This window comes from Ctenopharyngodon idella, chromosome 16 (assembly GCF_019924925.1).
Source record: "Ctenopharyngodon idella isolate HZGC_01 chromosome 16, HZGC01, whole genome shotgun sequence".
In the NCBI taxonomy this organism is placed as follows: Eukaryota; Metazoa; Chordata; class Actinopteri; order Cypriniformes; family Xenocyprididae; genus Ctenopharyngodon; species Ctenopharyngodon idella.
In genome coordinates, this window is record NC_067235.1 from 28,210,997 (window position 1) to 28,230,377 (window position 19,381).

Below are 19,381 nucleotides of genomic sequence, written 5' to 3' on the forward strand. Positions count from 1 at the left end.
TATGATATTTGCCCCCACAGTGGCTGAGATGGTTTTATTTTAACTGATGTTAAATTATTATATTTCCATACATACGCTTGAGTGTAGAAATACAGCTGATCTCTTATTCATAATTGATGAAATACAGAACAGGAGAATTGAGATTGATACATTAAACTCACTTTTGGCATTTTTAAAATTGACTGTTGTCTTTATATTATAGAACAAAAGTACTGCTGGGTATTTATTGTGTTTTAGAAAATACATCACATCCCTTTATTTAAGACATTTTGTTAATGCATACACACTTTCAAACATACACACTCTCATACTCACATTATACGGCTCCGCAATGACACACAAACACGCAAAATGTAAAATAAAAGTCTTTTCTCTCCTTTCATTCAGTCTCCTCCACCGGAGTGACACAGACACTGGTAAATCTCTCATCTGTCCTGGTTGTTTGGCCCCTCGTACACAGGAGTTCAGTGGCCCCACACTGGGTTTCAGGGGGTCTAGAGAGAGACGGAGGGCATCCCACTCCTCTCACACCTTTATGTGCATTAGAACCTGTTTACGGTGTGAACTGAAGTCCTCTGGAACAGTATCTGGAAAAGATATATGTTTAAGCTGTTTTTTTTATTCTGTTGTTGTAATGCTGGGTTTTGTCAATAAACAACTTTTATACAGAATTAGCAGATTTCAGATTTCTTGAAGACTTTGAGTGTTGGATTTGAGGGTCTGGGGATCATGATTTAAATATCAAAGAGTGGATTAATCTTTACCGTTACAGCGGTAGCGCAGATTGGACCAAATGATGTTCTCTTGAGAGAAGCAGAACACGCCCAGGCGGCCCCCTCTCATGGAGGTGTCAATCACAACATTTGAGTCAGCCACCATCTCTGTGCCTTCATACAGCTTCACCCTGCAACAGGAGCACACACACGCATTAAAGTCCTCTTAGACGGGACTCAAGATCAGCAGTTCTGGATCCAGATTTAATATTGGACATTCACAACTGTTTAGCATATAAAAGTGAGCAAAAATATCCTTAAGATCAAACACTGAAATTCATTAATATTACCGCAAACTTCATAAATAGAAAAATTTTTGCTTGCATGGAAAAGTTTTGCAAGCATGGAAATTGTATATATATAAATTGATAATATACCATATCTGATGTTTCAAAATATATATTAAATGTATAAATGTATTTTTTAATACATTAGATGTAATATTTAATATATATAAAATACTATTATTATATCTAATATATATATATATATAGTCATGCTTTAGGGTCAAATTCTCACTATTAACTAACTATTAACTTTGACTTTTGCCTCAATAAAGTCCTAATTACTGCTTATTAATAGTTAATAAGGTAGTTGTTAAGTTTAGATATTGGGTATAGAATATGGTCATGCAGAATAAGGCATTAATATCTGCTTTATAAGTACTAATAAACAGCCAATATCCTAGTAATTTGCATGCTAATAAGCAACTGGTTAATAGTGAGAATTGGACCCTAAACTAAAGTGTTATATATAATTGATAATATACCATATTATTAAATGTCTAAATATTATATATATATATATATATATATATATATATAATGGCTGGCAAGCGATTAAAATTTTTGATCAAATTAATTACATGATGTGGCGATTAATTAATCTAAATATATATATACATATATATATACATTTTTATTTTGAATACATTAGATATTATATTTAATATTATAATATTATAATATATAATAATGTAATACTATTATATCTAATTTATTAAAAATATATAATAATTAATATATAAATGTAATAATTAAAATGTATAAAATATTAGAAAATAATTAGATTTTCTAACAAGTAACAAATGAATTTGCACCAAAGTACTTTAGTCTTATTGGACGTACAAACTTTTACATCAACAACAAAAGATACATTTTATAATCAAACAAAAGTAACATTTTGTCCTTCCACAAAAAAACAAACAAAAAAAAACAACAACTTTATTTTGCTATTCAAACTTATACGATTAGTTGCATTTTATTATTTGCATTTAGCATCACTGACCCAATTTTGAGAACCGTTGTTCTAGAATATTTGATCTGAATGAAGCCAAGAGCTGTTTTGTGCTACAGGCCGCTACTGAACTCCACCTGCTCGACCTCTAATTACCTGATAATAAATGAGATCTGATTTGATTTAGCAGCAGGCCAGACTTAAATTGCATTATGTATGAGCAGAGCACGGTTGCAGAGTGTGTGTGCGTACTAAAGTCCAGTGCTCTATTCACTCCTCTCACTGAATACAAAGCAGGTGTGTTTATGTGTGTGTGTTTGAAAAGGCCCTCACAAAGCCTCAGCTACACATTGTCTCACACAAATGTGAATACACGTGTACGTACACACACACCAAGCTACACACAGTTCTCTCTCTTCCTGTAGGTATTTATGCATAATAGAATCTTGGGAATGTTCTAGAGTTCAATAATCATGTAGACTCAAAGTTTAAAAGCTTCATAACTGTTTAACTATTAAATGAGAATTCATTCTAGGCAACTTCTGTTATGACATTATTAAAAAAACAATTTTTGAGCATTTGCTGGAGTTTATGCTTTGGTTCTTTGGCAAAGACTATCTGATTTACAACACAATGCCAAGAAATTACTCAGTACAGGAAATCATACACAATACATGTTTAACTGTCCTCTGCGGTCCGTTCTCTCTCTTTCTTTAATGGCCCGTCCACTACAGTAGTTTCCGTTGGATCTGCATATGAACAGGCACCAAGAAAATTCTTGCCAAGGATTTCATTGGCATGGCAACCACAACAATGGGCGGCCAGGGGGCCCAACCACTCAGCAGAGTCTCAGGGGTGTGAAGGGGGCAAGAGGAGGGGGCAATTGTGAAGAAATTTTAAGGATAACTAGTCATAGCCGCCACCAGCCCCCTCCCTCCAGTATACCAGCACAAGCTTCCATCAGCTGCCGCTCACACCAGTGCAGTCAATGACCCAATCTGGTATTGCGCCCTCTTGTGACAACAAACATGTCCCACAACCAGACAGACAAAAAATTTGTTTGAGCAGGGACAAATGTCTTATATTATTACTCTTAATATAAGGTAAATATAATTTAAAATTTAACCATTTTTGGCATGCAGTCAATTAAAATACTAGCTAAAACTAGCAAATAAATATGTTTACAGTAATGTACATTACAATTAAAAAGTTTAGGGTCAATTTTTGGGTAAGACTGTTTAATGTTTTTGAAAGAATACTCTTATGCTTACCAAAGCTGCATTTATTTGATCAAAAATACAGTAAAACAGTAATATTATTATAACCAGTGTTATTTTAGTATCATTGAGATACTAATATAGTTTTGAATAATTTTTAGAGTTGGTTTTTATTTTTATATCTTCCATTATCATTTTAGTTATTTTTAGTAATTTTTTGGTGTGTTTTTGTCATTTTTGTTAGTTTTTATGTATCTATATAGTTTTATTAATTTTTATTTCACTTTTAGTTTTGTACATCAAGTTAAACTAAATGAAAATGAAAAATGTTTCCTTTTTTATATTATATTTTATTTCAGTTAATGTTTATTTTATTTCAAGTAACAATGATGTTTATGATTTTATTTTTTAGTTAACTATAATAACCCTGAGTACAATTGAAAATAATGTTTTTTGTTGTTGTTGTTTTTTTTAATACATATATTTTAAAATGTAATTTATTCTTGTGATGGTAAAGTTGAATTTTCAGCATCATTACTCCAGCCTTCAGTGTCACATGATCCTTCAGAAATCATTCTAATATGCTGATTTGATGCTCAAGAAACATTTCTTATTATCAATGTTGAAAACAGTTGTGCTTATTTTTGTAGAAACGGACACCTTTTTTTTTTTCTCAGAATTTCTTTATTTATTGTCTTTATTGTCACTTTTGATCAATTTAATGCATCCTTACTAAATAAAAGTATTAATTTCTTTAAAAAATAAATAAAACAGCAGAATTTTGAACGGTGGCGTATATTCTGTTGCTGCAAAATTGTAGGAGATCTCACCTGATGTAGCCGACCTGTGGCCGGTGGCTGAGCTGCCACCGGTACGAGGTTTTATCTTGCCAGCCAACATTTCGTGGGTCTTTCCACAGCAGTTTCACCTCTCCATCCGTATGCCCCGTGTGCCACAGAGCATTACGAAGAAATTCACCGGGGCCTGTACGAGACTTCACTGCCTACACACACATAAGATGTCTTACTCCCCAAGAGGTTGTATGAACATTAGCAAGCCAATATATTTCAATGAAACTACGTAATTAAGCAATATTCACACCTTGAGCTGCAGGCTTGGTTCAGCCATGGCCCTGAAAGGGACCGACTGCCAGTAAGTCTGTTCGGTCTGCTTCCACATCACTACATAGAAACTAGATGAATCCTGATAGCCGAAGATGAAGCCAGCGTAGTCGTCATCAGTCACTGTGTTAACGTGAAACGTTCCCTCGAAGTCCACACCGTTAAACGCTGTGTAACCTGTGGAGAAGTGATTTATAGTTTAAGTTTGAGTGTCTGCTGGGTGTTTACCTCTTGAAATCTGAAACTGGACTCACCCACTGCCAAGCCCGGGTCGCTGTTCATGGTTTGAACAATCTCCATACCCTGAAACCCAAATTCATCTGTATTAATACAAGCACTTAGCAAAGTACAGAACATTACAGACTTCATCTTTAAATAATATCCATGACATCATGGATACCCAAAAAAGTGTAATTTAAATCTCTGGAATAAGAAAATTAACTTGTGTCAATGAGATCAACAGGATTCCTATGATGCTTTACCTGATTGAGCACCACCCAGTTCGGGTCGATCTGAGCGTCACCCTCCGGGTCTAGAATGACCGTCTGATAGGCTCTGAAATCTGTGAGTGTGACTTCAGCACTTTCTGGGCACACGTCAATAAAATCTAGTACCGCATCATTGTCAAAGTCATTCTCACATACGTCACCGACTCCGTTACCTAAATGACAAGAAAGAAATTAGGTGAGTCATTAATCAGGAAGATTATTCACCATCAGTGGATATGAACGCTCTTACTGTCCGAGTCTTTCTGGTTGGGGTTGGAAATGAGTCTGCAGTTATCGGGTCCCATGCCGTTGATGGCATAATTGTCCGGGATCCCGTCGTTATCATCGTCTTCGTCACAGTCATCTCCGATGCCATCGTTATCCGAGTCCAGTTGAGAGCTGTTTGGAATGTCGGGGCAGTTATCTCGAGTGTCCTGGTGTCCGTCTCCATCACTGAAAACACACAACATTCAACATTATGAGCTGAACTGAAAGTGTCTACGGTGATAATAAATGGTATGAGCAACTATGAGACACTAGGGCTGTGTTCACACTGTCAGTCCAAATCATATCCGTTTGGAATCTGATTTCAATGATTGTCTGTTCACACTGTATATCTCAACTGTTCAGATCAAATTTGTGTGTCCTGTGGCGCTCTTTCGTTTTCTGGAATATCTGTGTTGGTTTCTATGGCATCAACAGCAACATGGAGGGGGTTGCAATGATGAGTAGCTGCAGCACTGGACTACTATGTCTAATGAAGCAGCAGCAGCTTTATTCCATGCTGCCGTCTCCGCCTGTTTCAAAATTCAAAGAGGTGTGTGGATGCATCCCCCCACTTGTGTGGTACCCAGATTTCATGAATGTATGTGGCTGTCAAACTTCAGAATGTGTGCCGACACATTCACAATGATTTGTAACCATCTACAACCTTTTCTTTCCTACCCGTTCTGCAACAGCGTCTGACGTATTTACCTTTTACATGCCGTGAGAAAGTAACATAAGGAAAAAAGCTAAGCAAAATCCAATCAGAGCAGTCAGACTGAAACAGATTTCCAAAAATGAGATTTAAATAGGATTTAAAGCCACATATGAATGAAGTTCGAAACGTATTTCTAAAAATCTGATTTCATGTGATTGTTTTGCCATTTACTTAATATCTTAATATGATCTGATTCCAATCAGATATGCGCAAAAATCGAATTTGGACTGACAGTCTGAACAAGGGTTAGATGGCAGCAATATTTGCATATACAGCTTAATGACAAAATGAATAGTCTACAATTTGTGTGGTTTATATATTTAAATATATATTTATATTTACCAGAGTTGTGCGCGTACTCACGTGTCTTGGTTTGTGTCACAAACATCCCCGACTAAGTCATTGTCCACATCTGTCTGCAATAGTATTAACTTTATTATTTATACATTTAATTTGAGAGAAAAAAAGTATATAAAATAATAGACCATTTACTGCAAAAGCAAGAACTAGCTGTTTTTTAAATACTCAAATAATTTGTCAAAGGTATAGTTCACCCAAACATTCAAATTCTGTCATCATTTACTCACGTCATTCCAAATAGGCTTATTAATGTTAACCAAAACTAAAATTATTAAAAATATTTATGTTAACTGAAATCAAGCTGAAACAAAATAAAATATAAAATAAAAATATTAAATAGAAAACTAAATGAAAATTAGAAATGTTGCCTTGGCAACTAATTGAAGTTTAAGTTGAAGTACTAAAATGACTAAAATTAAAATTGATTAACTGATTAAAATTGAACTAGAATTCAAATTAAAAAAAAGAAAAAGAAAAAGAAATGAAACCTAAATAGTAATAATAAAATTAAAATAAACCGAAAATATAAATTAAAAGTTAATTCAAAATATTAATAAAAACTATCATAGTATATAAATATCACTAAAATAACATTGACTTTCTTTTGTGGAACGCAAATGGAGAAATTAAGAAGATTTGCACTGGTCAAAGGCTTCAAGCTTCAAAATGACCAAAAAGCACCATAAAGTTTCATAAATGTGTTCTGAGGCTATACGATAGCTTTGTACGAGAAACAGACCAAAATTTAAATTCCTCCGATGTAGCTCTCAAATCAAATATGGGCTTTAAATATGTCCTTCTTTTATTTTCCACAGAAGAAAGTCACACAAGTTGGGAATGACATGAGGGTGAGAAACTTTAATTTTTGGATGAACTTCTTTTTGACACTGTATCAATGTATAATGAATGTTTAAAGTTTGATATAAAGTAAGATGTGATGCAGTACCTGCATGGGGTTGCTGATCTCAGGACAGCTGTCACATGCATCACCCACTCCGTCTCTGTCCCGGTCTGTTTGCATTGGGTTCGGCACTTTGGGACAGTTATCCAGCACATTCTGGATTCCTGCAAAACATCCACACACATCACATACACCAAAGGATGATGTTGTAGGGACACAAAGTAGAGCAATTCATCAAGCTGAACAGTCTTTACCATCTCCATCAATGTCTTCATCGCAAGCGTCTCCCTCTCCGTTATTGTCAGTATCTTTCTGGTCGATGTTGGGAACGGTGGGACAGTTATCGCATGCGTCACCGAATGAATCTGTGTCAGAGTTCTGCTGATCTTTATTGGACACCAACCGACAGTTATCCTGAAACACAGAGAGAGACAGAAAAAAAATCACTCGTGCTGGAATTGATATGGAAAAACTGACACCATAGTTACTGTTCGCATCACAGTGTATCAAGCTCTGAGGAAGCCTCCGTTGCTCAAATTCAGATATGGTAATAGGAGTTTCGTTTTCCCACATGTGCTGTAAGCAGCAGACCAATCACAACAGACTGGGCCATCTGTTGATCAGAGCAGAGCAGGCTTGCGGAAAGGAGGGATTTAGAGAGACTGAATCTTCGAACAACAAATCGTTTTCAGATTATATGAAAAATGAGGTGACGTGCAATCTATATTATGAGAAAAATTAAAAAAAGTGTTTTAAAAAGTGAGAAAGTGTTTTTTGACTTTGGATGCATGTAAACCAATTGTAGGAGATGTCCAAAACAAAATTAGGAATTTTAAAAATAGCATAATGGGGCAGTTTAACAAAAATTATTGTAGTTAGTTTTAGTTAACAAAAACAACACTGGTCGATGGGACACAAACACACCTCTACGTTCTTTATTCCGTCTCCATCAGCATCCTCATCACACTGGTCTCCAATCCCATCGTTATCTGCATCCTCCTGACCGGAGTTGGGTGTGAAGACGCAGTTGTCCTGAAAACACAGAGTGTGAAAATCAAAAACCCTAGCATAACACTTCAAGCTACAGCTGAATAAAATCCTGCTTTCAGACATACCGAATCTAAGAGTGTTCATGGGAAAGTTTTGGGACTGCAAGCTACGGTGAATCTATCATATAAAAGTCCAAACAAACCCCAAAACAAACTTGGTTTATGTAAACACATTACCTCATCTAGGATGAATAGCTTAATTTACTTGAAAGGTACAAGACATATGAACAATTATCTATATTGAACAATTGAACAATCAAGTCTATAAACCATCAGAATAAATAGAACAATATGGTTTCCCAATACTTATAAAGAATCACATCAATTCAGTGAATGTTGATACAGATTCTGGGTAAAAAGATTGTGAGTTTCAGACCTGTTTGCAGTGTTTGTCGTTGTCCATGCAGGGCAAGGAGCGGTCTGGATAGCCGTCAATATCTGTGTCCTTCCCACAAGTGTGACCATTACCAGCCCATCCAACATTACACTAAGAGAATCATAGAGAAGTTTATCAGAAAACTTCAGAAGATGCATTAAAGATACAATATGATACATTTAAATCTGAGTTTTTGTCTTAACCAGCCATGATAAATGATGAGCATCTTGTCAGTTACACTCTTAAAAACCTTTATTTTTAAGAGTGTACTTGGTTTCTACTGCATTATAACAGATCTTCTCTTCTGTATTGTGATGTACATTCGAGTGAAACAGATTATCAAAATTGGTTCAATCCACTGGTCGTTGATTGTATGAAGGCAGATCTGAATACAAGCTTTCAGTCGTTTGTAAGAAAGGGGCGGAGTTTAAGTGGACTAAATGATTGGAGAAGTTCGGCATACATCACCAGAGAGAAGACATTTTGATTAAAAATAATGAGATCAAAAAAATAAAAATTAAATAAAAAATGCATGGATGAATCATTCACAATAAGATCATAAAATTCATTTCACGCCGACTTCAAGTTTCAAATATTTTCTGATTGGATGTGAACTGCTTGTCTTTTAAATGTTACTGCATCGCGCCTGGTTAGGACACAATAGCCGCTTTTCCATCGTCGGGCCAATCCGTTCTCTTTGCTTAACCATTCCATTCCGTGCCGATCCAGCCAAGCCAGTACAGATATGGTTTAATTTTCCGTTGTGGGGTTGATAACGGAGCTCTTCGGAATGTAATACAAATGAACCAGTCATTTCCGTAAAGCAAGAGTTTAAAGAGAATATGAGATGCAAATACTGTCCGTGTTATGTAGGATGATCAGATATTTCTTTCAAATTTTATTATTAATTTGTGTTTACGTCGCTCAAATAGCGTGTTTAGCCAGCTACAGAGAAATTAGTAGCCAGGCAACAGACAAGTGACCAATTCTGAGTTGTGACATCACTACACACATACACTCTACCAGCACGGTTCAGCACAGTTAGCCAACCCTGCTGAGAATTCAAGGCTGAGAACGGTTTGTAATGGTGCTGTGCCATACCAGGCTCAAGTGGAAATATACCTGGAACAGTTCCCTACCTTTCTTAGGACCGTTCGGCCCAATGGTGGAAAAGCGGTTAATGTTATAGTGGAACTGAGGAGTGTACACATACAGCACAGGTGACGTCGCCGTTCCGCTGAATGATGCAGTGAGCGTTAGTGTCACAGGGGTTGAAACTGAGCGAAGCGCACGAATTCCGAGGAAAACATCCAGCTGTCTGATTCCCAACATATCCAACTTTGCACTGACCGCATCGATATGATCCCTGAGAGAAGGGGAAGAAGTTTAAAAAACATTAACATACACTGTGTGTGATTTCAGAGAAAACGTCTGGGAGTTTTTGTGCATTATACTCACAATGGTGTTGATGCAGATGGAGTTGGGTGTGCAGGCGTTGGCCAAATCAAGACATTCATCAATGTCAGAGCATTCCTGAAACAAATTCATTGCAAAAAAATATTTGTTGCCACTTGCTTTGATATTGTGCTATCTGATGCAATGACATTCAGGCATTTTTAGGAGTAAATACTTTTTAAGGTCACTGTACTTGCAGGTGACTCTTAGCATATTCCATAAAGACATTCAAATGAGCCAAAATTATTTCACCTTTATTCTAAACAGTTCACCATTTTTGACTCTTTTACTGCTTTCTTTTTTTTTAAATATGTAACCAAAACAATTAATTATACAGTCTACCATTCAAAAGTTTGTTGTCAGTAGATTTTTTTTTTTGAAAGAAATAATACTTTTATTCAGCAAGGATGCATTATATTGATCAAAAGTAGCATTTATAATGTTACAAAAGATTTCTATTTTTTTTTTTTTTTTAAATGCTGTTCTGAACTGCTGAACTTTTTATTTATCAAAGAATGCTGAAAAAATTTATCAGTTTATTAGAATATTAGAATAATTTCTCAAGGATCATGTGACACTGAAGACCGGAGTAATGATGCTGAAAATTCAGCTTTACCATCACAGGAATAAATTACATTAAATTACATAATATATTCAAATAGAAAATAATTATTTTAAATAAACGTAATATAGTATGCGGGCATTAAAAAGTCTTCAATACTTGTATTTTTTTTTTTGCAAGGCATTAAATTTTCAGATGGGGTCTGAAATCTAATCGAAAAATGTATGCTTTTAGGCAGTGTAGCACCCAGTCTTTGGTAGTACCTAGTTTGCAACTTGACTGTGTTACATATCTCTTTTTTTTTTTTACATTTTTACACAGCATGGCGGAATGAAAGATAGCACTTCAGCCGTTACCCCAGTAACCCTGTAAACAAAGCAAGCTGCACTACTTTTTGTTTTTGATCAGTATTTAAATGTTTCAAACAACCATTCAGTTATTTGATCATGTTTGAACTTTTATTAAGCACTGTTACATGTTTTAAAATGTTACATGTTGTCATGTGTTTACTATTTTTATAGTATACTGAGTTGAGTACTGTACATAGCATACAAAGTTTGTTCTTTATGTGCGTACAGTATTATTTTTCATTTCTTCAGGTCTTAAAAAAGGTCTTAAAAATTTTTGCAGCAATCCTGTAATAAAATTTCACAATATTACTGTTCTTACTGTATCTTCGATCAAATAAATGAACTGTACCTGGCGGTGACTCTTAGCATGTTCCACACCGACTCCAGAGAGAGGTGGACCCCATAGCCCGGGTGGGCAGGACTCACAGGTAAAACCTTTTGCTGTGTTGACACATGCGCTTGGTGTATAACACGGCTGAGCCTCTGCACACTGATGGAGAGAGACATGCTAATTATTCAAATGAGCTAAATATGAATCAGCTTTGACAAATCAACACTTAATATGGTTAAAAAATGAAGGCATGTTTATTTGAAATGCTTGAAACATGGACATAAACAGTTACAGCGAGTTCTGGACCAAGACTAATCATTACTCTAAAATAAAACCAGCACTAAATGCCTTCACCCACCTCATCTATATCCTTACAGTGTGTGCCATTCCCTGTCATTCCCTCCGGACAGGGGCCACAGCTGTACCCTGGAAAATCAAATGTCTCCATGCAGGCCACGCCCTTAAAGCAAGGATTGGGCTGACAGTGCGAACGTGGCTCATGAAATCCTTCAAACCAAAGACATGAATTATCAAAACCAGATTTCTTAAGTGTGGTTGAAAATGTACTTATGAAATCTAATATCATGTGAATAATACACACACAAATTTAAGCCCTGCCAGTCAGCGGAGAGTTTTAGGATATATTCATAAGGGAATACTAGCTTCCTGCTTCCTGCTTACTATACACTGTATGCTGCCTACTATTAAAACATAGCAGTATGTGAAACAGTATGCATTTTGCAGGGATAAACTTTTCAAACATTGGTGTCACATGACTTCATTATTGTATTTTTAATCCAATTTTGGGTAAAGGTGTCTTTTGGCTGTTCGACCAAATGATGAGTAAAAATAAAATCACAGCTGACATTACCACCGGTTCAATCAAGAAATGGAAGGTGAAGTCAAATGCATTGCATTTTGGTATACATTCTTTGCAATGTGCTGCATTATATACTAGCAGGTTTCAGGAGGGACTATCAATTTGCCTGAAAAATGGCAGATAATTTCCAATCATTTTGTCAGTGCTGCTACTCGTGCTACTCGCTTTTATTCTAAATTATTTGCCATTGTTTTACAATCCCGCAGCTGTCATCCTCTCAAATTTGTGGACAGAAATGCATTATATTTACTTTTTCACTGATTTACCATTTTGTATTGCCACACGAGACTGTCACAACATATTTTTTTTTTAATAAAATCTTGAACATGGCAGGGAAAAAATAATTATATACTACTGTTCAAAAATTTGGTGTCATTAAGATTTTTTGAAAGTAATACTTTTAATACTTTTATTCAGGAAGTACACATTAAAATGATCAAAAGATCAACTTTCTATTTATCAAAGAATCCTGAAAAAAACACATCACTGTTTCCACAAAAATATTAAGCAGCACACCTGTTTTCAACATTGATAATAATAAGAAATGTTTTTGAGCAGCAAATCAGCGTATTAGAATGATTTCTGAAGGATCATGTGACACTGAAGACTGGAGTAATGATGCTGAAAATTCAGCTTGGCATCACAGGAATATTAATTTTAACATTTAACATTTTAAATTACATTACAAATTTTAAATTGTAATAATATTTCACAATATTACTGTATTTACTGTTTTAAAAAGTCTTACTAACTTTAAACTTTTGAACGGTAGTGTTTTCACTCACTCTCCAATCACATGTAATAAATAATTTGTATAATAATATAAATCTATTAATGTTGTTAGTAATTATTCCAGATGTACAATGGTGTCAAACATCTAATTGTCAACTGCGGTTATCACTCTTTCTTAACTCAACTGTGTATGTACAGGTAGCACTTCTAACAGGACTGTCAACCGTATTCTGCAGTCTGAACACAGCTCATAAGTTCTGTCAGGTTGGTTTGATGTTTGCTACTCACCACACATCTGGCACTCCAGAATAGCGTTCCTGACGAGAGACATTTCTTTCACCTAAATAGTACAAAAACACTTCAATATTAATCAAACATGTTCAGTTCAGATTCCCTCACATATATACACACTCACTCACACACCTGTTCTCTGATGTCCTCTCTCAGCTCTCCCAAAATCTGATTAAAGATGATCAGCTGGCCAATCAGAGCTTTAGTGTGGTCACCTGTACAAAAATAATGCAATATCTTCAAATTAAATAAATAAATAAATAAATAAAAACCAACAAATCGCATATGTCCTGAGATGTCAACTCACCAAGAATAGAATTAACCTCACCGTTCACTGAAAAACAAAGTTTTAACAAAAAACTTTCAGACAAAGATTTCGCAAGCTATCAAAAAGTTACATATTCAAGCCCCATGTACAGTCTTGTGTTGATGTTGGCTAACCTATGTTATAAGAAGAGGCGTCTCCCTGAAAGGGGCAGTCGGTGAGAGCTCCAGCCTGGGCAACAGTGCCACCTAGTGCCAGTTTAAGGGACTCCACTGAACCCTGGAAGACAAACCTGTTAGTTACAAGAGCTCTGGTTTCTGTATGTTTGTCATTTGATCATAGTATTTGATGTAATATCAGTTAGATATCATATAATGTCATATCTGGATTTCAGTTCTTATCCGATCATAACATCTAATCTTTTCATTCATTAAAAATTAAAGGAATAATTTACCCAACAATGAAAACTCATTATTAATTTTTTTTAAATCAGTCATTATTTACTCATTCTTGAGTAGTTCTAAACCTGAATGCTGTTATTTTTACACAAAAGGAGAACTTCTGGACAATCTGCATAGTTCATATTATATTCACATTTCTGTCTTACATGGAAGAAAAATAACATTAATGAATTTGGAACGACGCATAAAAAATGTCAGAACATAATTTTTTTGGTTTAATTATTCCTTAACAGTTTTTACAGTAGAAATACACACATTACCATTCGAAAATGTGGGGTTATTAAGTTTTTTTTAAAGAAATTAATAGTTTTATTCAGCAAAGAAGCATTAAATATAAAAGCAAAGACTTTCACACTGTTACAAAATATTTCTATTTCAATTTCGACCATGAAAAAATGTTAACATTAATAATAATAAGAAATGTTCCTTGAGCTCCAAATCAGTATATTAGAATGATTTCTGAAGGATCATGTGACAGTAAAGACTGGAGTAATGATGCTGAAAATTCAGTCATCACAGGAATACTTTACATTATAAAATATATTAAAATAGAAAATATTTATTTTAAATTATAATAATATTTTACACAATTTTACTGTTTTTAATTAGTTTTTTTTTTCCAAATAAATGCAGCCTTGTTAAACATTAGAGATTTATTTTAAAAACATCGCAATATCATATGACCCCAAACTTTTTAACGGAAGCGTATATGCAGCTGTTGTGTGAAGACATTATCAAGACATCATATGATCAAGGTCATATTGCATTGGATCTCACCTGCATCCGAGCGTATGCCTTGTAGCCATTACGTATCTCCACCAGCTCAGTGTCTCTGGGCAAAGAGGTCAATGAAGGCAGCCGCTGGGCGGAGTCGGCCAGACGGCAGTTCACATAGAGCTCGAGGCTCAGGTAGTCTCTGCGCAGGCCACCGACTCGTAGAATAACAGACTGAGGCCGTCCGTCTGCCACATTGGGGCTCTGCAGGTTTACTGTGTGCAGCTTCCCGTCTTCACGAACATACCGGACCAGAACTAAAACAAACAAACAAACCATTTAGAGATGTTCTGAGCAGATACCACAGTTGCAACCTATTTTGTTTCTTTAAATGATTAGTTCACTCCAGAATTAAAATTTCCTGATAATTTACCCACCCCCCATTAAGGTTTTTAAGGAAAACATTCCAGGATTTTTCTCCATATAGTGGACTTCAATGGGGACCAACAGGTTGAAGGTCCAAACTGCAGTTTCAATGCAGCTTCAAAGGGCTCTACACAATTGCAGACGAGGAATAAGGGTCTCATCTAGCGAAGCGATCTGTCATTTTCAAAAAAAAATTAAAAAAATAACCACAAATATTCGTCTCTGCGATGTGCATCCACGACTTCACACATCACATAATCACATTGGAAAGGTCACGCGTGACGTAGGCGGAAGTATCGAGCAAGTGTTTACAAAGCGGACGTGCAAAGACTAATTCAAACGGCCTTTACAAAAAAAGGTAAAACAATGATGTCGGACGATTTTGAAGTTGGAGGAGAAAATGAAATGGAGTTTTTCGCCCTACCGCAGTACTTCCGCCTACGTCACACATGACCTTTCCAACGTGATTATGTAATGCATGAAGTCGTGGATGCGCATTGCAGAGCTAGTGCAAGACGAGCATTTGTGGTTAAAAAGTATATAAATTTTTATCTTTTTTGAGAAAATGACCGATTTTTTTGCTAGACATGACCCTTATTCCTCGTCTGAGATCATGTAGAGGCCTTTGAAGCTGCACTGAAACTGCATTCTGGACCTTCAACCTGTTGGTTCCTGTTGAAGTCCACTATATGAAGAAAAATCCTGGAATGTTTTCTCAAAAACCTTAATTCCTTTTCGACTAAAGAAAGAAAGACATGAACATCTTGGATGACATGGGGGTGAGTAAATTATCAGGAAATTTTAATTCTGGAGTGAACTAATCCTTTAATGCTACATATTTATGAGTGAAACAGAGGGTGGGACTTGTTTTTATCCATCAAAAACTGATTGGATGGTGAAAAGTGGGCATTCCATACCAAAATGAGGTGAAATCTGAATGTAAGTTTGTTGAAACAACAAGCAACATGCTATTAGGCTGTTAGTCAACATTATACAACAGCCTATGCAGTGATGCCAGTGGAAAAGGACAGTTGTTTCAGAGAAAAAGAAAGTTGATTATGATATAATGATTAAAACAAAGGGTCATACCTTTGTTAATCTTGCTCATGATGGCAACCTCCAGGTATTTCTTGTTATCCTGCTTGTTGTAGAGGCCCAGCAGAACTCCACCCAGTTTAGGAGGCAGACGGAACGTAGACATCACATACACATCACTGAGAGTCTTTAAAGCTAAAGAGACCTTCTCTACTGCGGCCACGGTCTGCTTCACATCCTCCAAACTCAACATGTCTATCACTGAGAGAGAGAAACAGAGACAGGGGGAAATAAAGGAATTATGTCATTTGTTCCAAACACATATACTGTTTTTTTCCATGAAACTTTTGCATAATCTACAGGCAACTCTATTTTGTGTACAGTGAAAAAATCAAGGTGTCATACAACCAAAGACCAATAAAATAAATAGCGATAAAAGCACCATAAAGGTAGTTGATATGACTTATCGGCTACTCTACACAATATACTTCAATTTTTTTTAAATGGCCATAAAATTTCCATTATTTTATCTTTTCATATTCTATTTAAATTTTTTCTGCACAAGTTAAATTATATATAGGCTATATAATTATTGCTATTAACCATCTGATGTAATCCATGGTATTTATTTTTTATTTTTCTTAATTGTTCCTATTCACCTTTCGTCAATCATCGTAAATATTATCTGACTGGTTAAATAAAGGTAAAATCGGTCAGTCAAAGGTCAGCGAGTTGAACTCGAGAACTGAGCAGACCTACTTGTGAATGAATCATTCAGAATGGGTTAGTGAAATGGGTCAACTGATTCATTTAAAAAAAATTGACTCAAAAAGAAGTTTTGAATCGAATCCCATATGAACGAGTCATGTGCATCATCACTTCTATGATGCTTTTGCGTCAGTTTGGAAAGCTCTAGCTTCATTATACATTCTAATTAATTTCTTTTGTGCTCCACAGAGGAAAGTGAGTCATACAGTTTTGGCAGAACATGAGAGTGGGTAAATGATGGATTTTCTACTATATTACCACAGTCTGAGAGAAACTGCACTCTGTCTCTAAATCCCCTCATGTCACCGACTTTTTTTTTCTATCAGAGCTTTTAACTGGACGTGGTAGAAAGTTAAACTTTAAAAGAAAGAAGAAGACTTTAAAAGATACATGGCATATATAAGAAAAGTAAAGCATATTGACTGATAACTACCTGAGAGAAGTCAGTGTAACTGATTAAGAAAGTTATTTTTATAAGTTAGAATAATTACCCGGCACGTCTTGTTTCTGTGCGCTCTCTGTGGACCGGACGAACATCAACACGAATAGACTGACCCAAACTTTCATGTTTACAAAAATTACACGCAAAAGTGATGCAGTAAATATCCAGAACAGATCCGTCAGCGATGCATTGAAATACGAAATAGTTCCACTGGAACAAACCTGCGCTGTGCAGGAGAGAGAGAGAGTGAGCTGCGTTTACAGACAGAGAGAATGAGCTGATTTGAGAACTGAATCCGCCCTCCTCATCATCATACAACACATTATTCTTCTGTAAAACACACACACGGATAATTGATTGCAGGGCGCGTTCACGCAGGACTCGTTCAGCGTTCATAAATAGAATAACGTGGAGGTCTCGAGACAAGTTTAACTATTTTTAAATTGACACGGTGTTTTTTCACGCTACGCAACTGCCATGGACGTGTGATTTATTCTGGAGAACAGGAAAACCGATAAAAAGTTGTACAAACTAAGACGGTATCGGTAATTTTCGGAGTTAAATTAGTTGAGGGTCCTCGCGAAACTGTAAAATTACAGCAAGGCAAAATTTCCTAAAGATTTAAAATGAATAATACTGTTTTCGTGATATATTCGTAAAATGTAGAATCTACAAAAATAATAATGTTCTTGACGTTCCGCACTCATCGTGTTGCTGTCGTTACAAGTAGGCTACGTAGTGCGTGACTTCCGTTCGCGAGCGCCTGTTTAGCGTTAAGATATGCGGTCACTCATGTAGACTTTTGTGGAAACTGAAAACGTGTTGACGTACTTTTTTTTTTTTTTTCAGAAGCCACTAATCTATTTAATTCGTACCCAGACCTCACACTGACCATCAAATGCAAAAAAAAAAAAAAGTGTCAAATCTTTGTAATTATCATTTCTGTGTAAACTATTGTAATTATTGTTTGACAGTTATTTCAAAGTAAATCCTACACGGTAATATTGGCTACCATAATAATTTTTGTTAGTGTTAATATATCAGTTATTTTAAGTGACAAAATGCAAACACTGGCTTTGGTTGTCTAGCTCAAACTAATAATTCAAGTGTCAGCTTTTGATTTTGCAACAGTCTGCAATCAAACACAATTTATTGGCATGATGAAAGAAAACGCTGTTGACATTTTAAAGCAGAGCAGTATGAGGGCTGTTCAGTTTCAGCGTCCAGTCTCGACAGTCTGTCCTGGGGTGATGTTTATTTTTCATTACCTCTTGAGTTTCCTTAGAAACAGCATTTAACAGCAGGTGTCTGGGGAACAGTTCTGTCATACTTGAGCTTTACTGGACCCTGCAAGCAGAAAAAATTGTTCAGCTTTTTGTTCTATGCAGTGCTTTAAATGAGGGACTTGTTAAACAGTCCTCTTCCCAGAAAGGAAAATATGAGTTTTGAGCAAAAATTTTCACAATGGAGTCATGAATCTAACTTTTACACCCTGAACAAAACCAGAACCAGTTTGGTCCATGACACATAGTTCAGAGCATAACCCCACCCACCGCTTCCCCCGTCTCAATCCCTGTGTGGAAAATCAGCACAATCCAAATGCATTTTTCCTTCTCAAACAGAAATTCTTTCCCAGATGATTTTTGTTGAGGTCATTAAACGCTGTCGTGCGGCTTCAGGGAGCTCCTGATTGCTCTGGATCTAGTGGTAGGGAGGGGGTTCACTATGTTTCCACACACAAATACAAGGAAACAAACCCAGGAATGAACAGGAGCCAGAGAGAGATTCCAGTCTGGTGCTGTAACACACAGCTGTGTCTCCCCAGGGCACACATTCACAGAGCCCTCGCTCAGCCGACTCTGATACTCGGAAACACTGCCGGCAGGTAAATTGTAGTTTAAAGAGAATATCTTTCTCTCTTACAACCTCCGCTTCACACACACAGTCCTCAGGGCCTTTTGTTACAACATTGCAACAGATAAAATCAAAATTTTGTTGGAGCAACTCTCTTAGCTCCATCAATTGCATCTGCAGAAAATAAAGAAAACCCCATGCAGAATCAGGATTACTCAGGACAGTTTATTTGCCCCTCAAATTATGAAAATAGAAATCCATAAGCAAAATGTATTTACAGCACATAAGTGAGAAGAGATCTGAAGTTCAGTC

At 35.9% G+C, this 19,381-nt stretch overlaps 1 protein-coding gene across 1 annotated transcript; it reads right to left on the reverse strand.

Annotated features, from left to right (window-relative positions):
• Positions 1 to 17,915, reverse strand: thbs3a (thrombospondin 3a). The gene is made up of 23 exons (XM_051864658.1): positions 17,265 to 17,915; positions 16,060 to 16,266; positions 14,608 to 14,861; positions 13,546 to 13,648; positions 13,412 to 13,438; positions 13,237 to 13,319; positions 13,102 to 13,153; positions 11,560 to 11,708; positions 11,220 to 11,360; positions 9,962 to 10,036; positions 9,717 to 9,869; positions 8,504 to 8,614; positions 8,003 to 8,110; positions 7,333 to 7,492; positions 7,124 to 7,242; positions 6,181 to 6,233; positions 5,086 to 5,288; positions 4,830 to 5,008; positions 4,602 to 4,650; positions 4,328 to 4,524; positions 4,057 to 4,229; positions 765 to 904; positions 1 to 587 (listed from the first exon to the last, which is right to left on the reverse strand). Exons 1-23 carry the CDS (start codon positions 17,338 to 17,340, stop codon positions 526 to 528), a joined length of 2,874 nt encoding a protein of 957 aa, XP_051720618.1. The 5' UTR covers positions 17,341 to 17,915; the 3' UTR covers positions 1 to 525.
• Between the last annotated feature and the right edge of the window lie 1,466 nt (positions 17,916 to 19,381).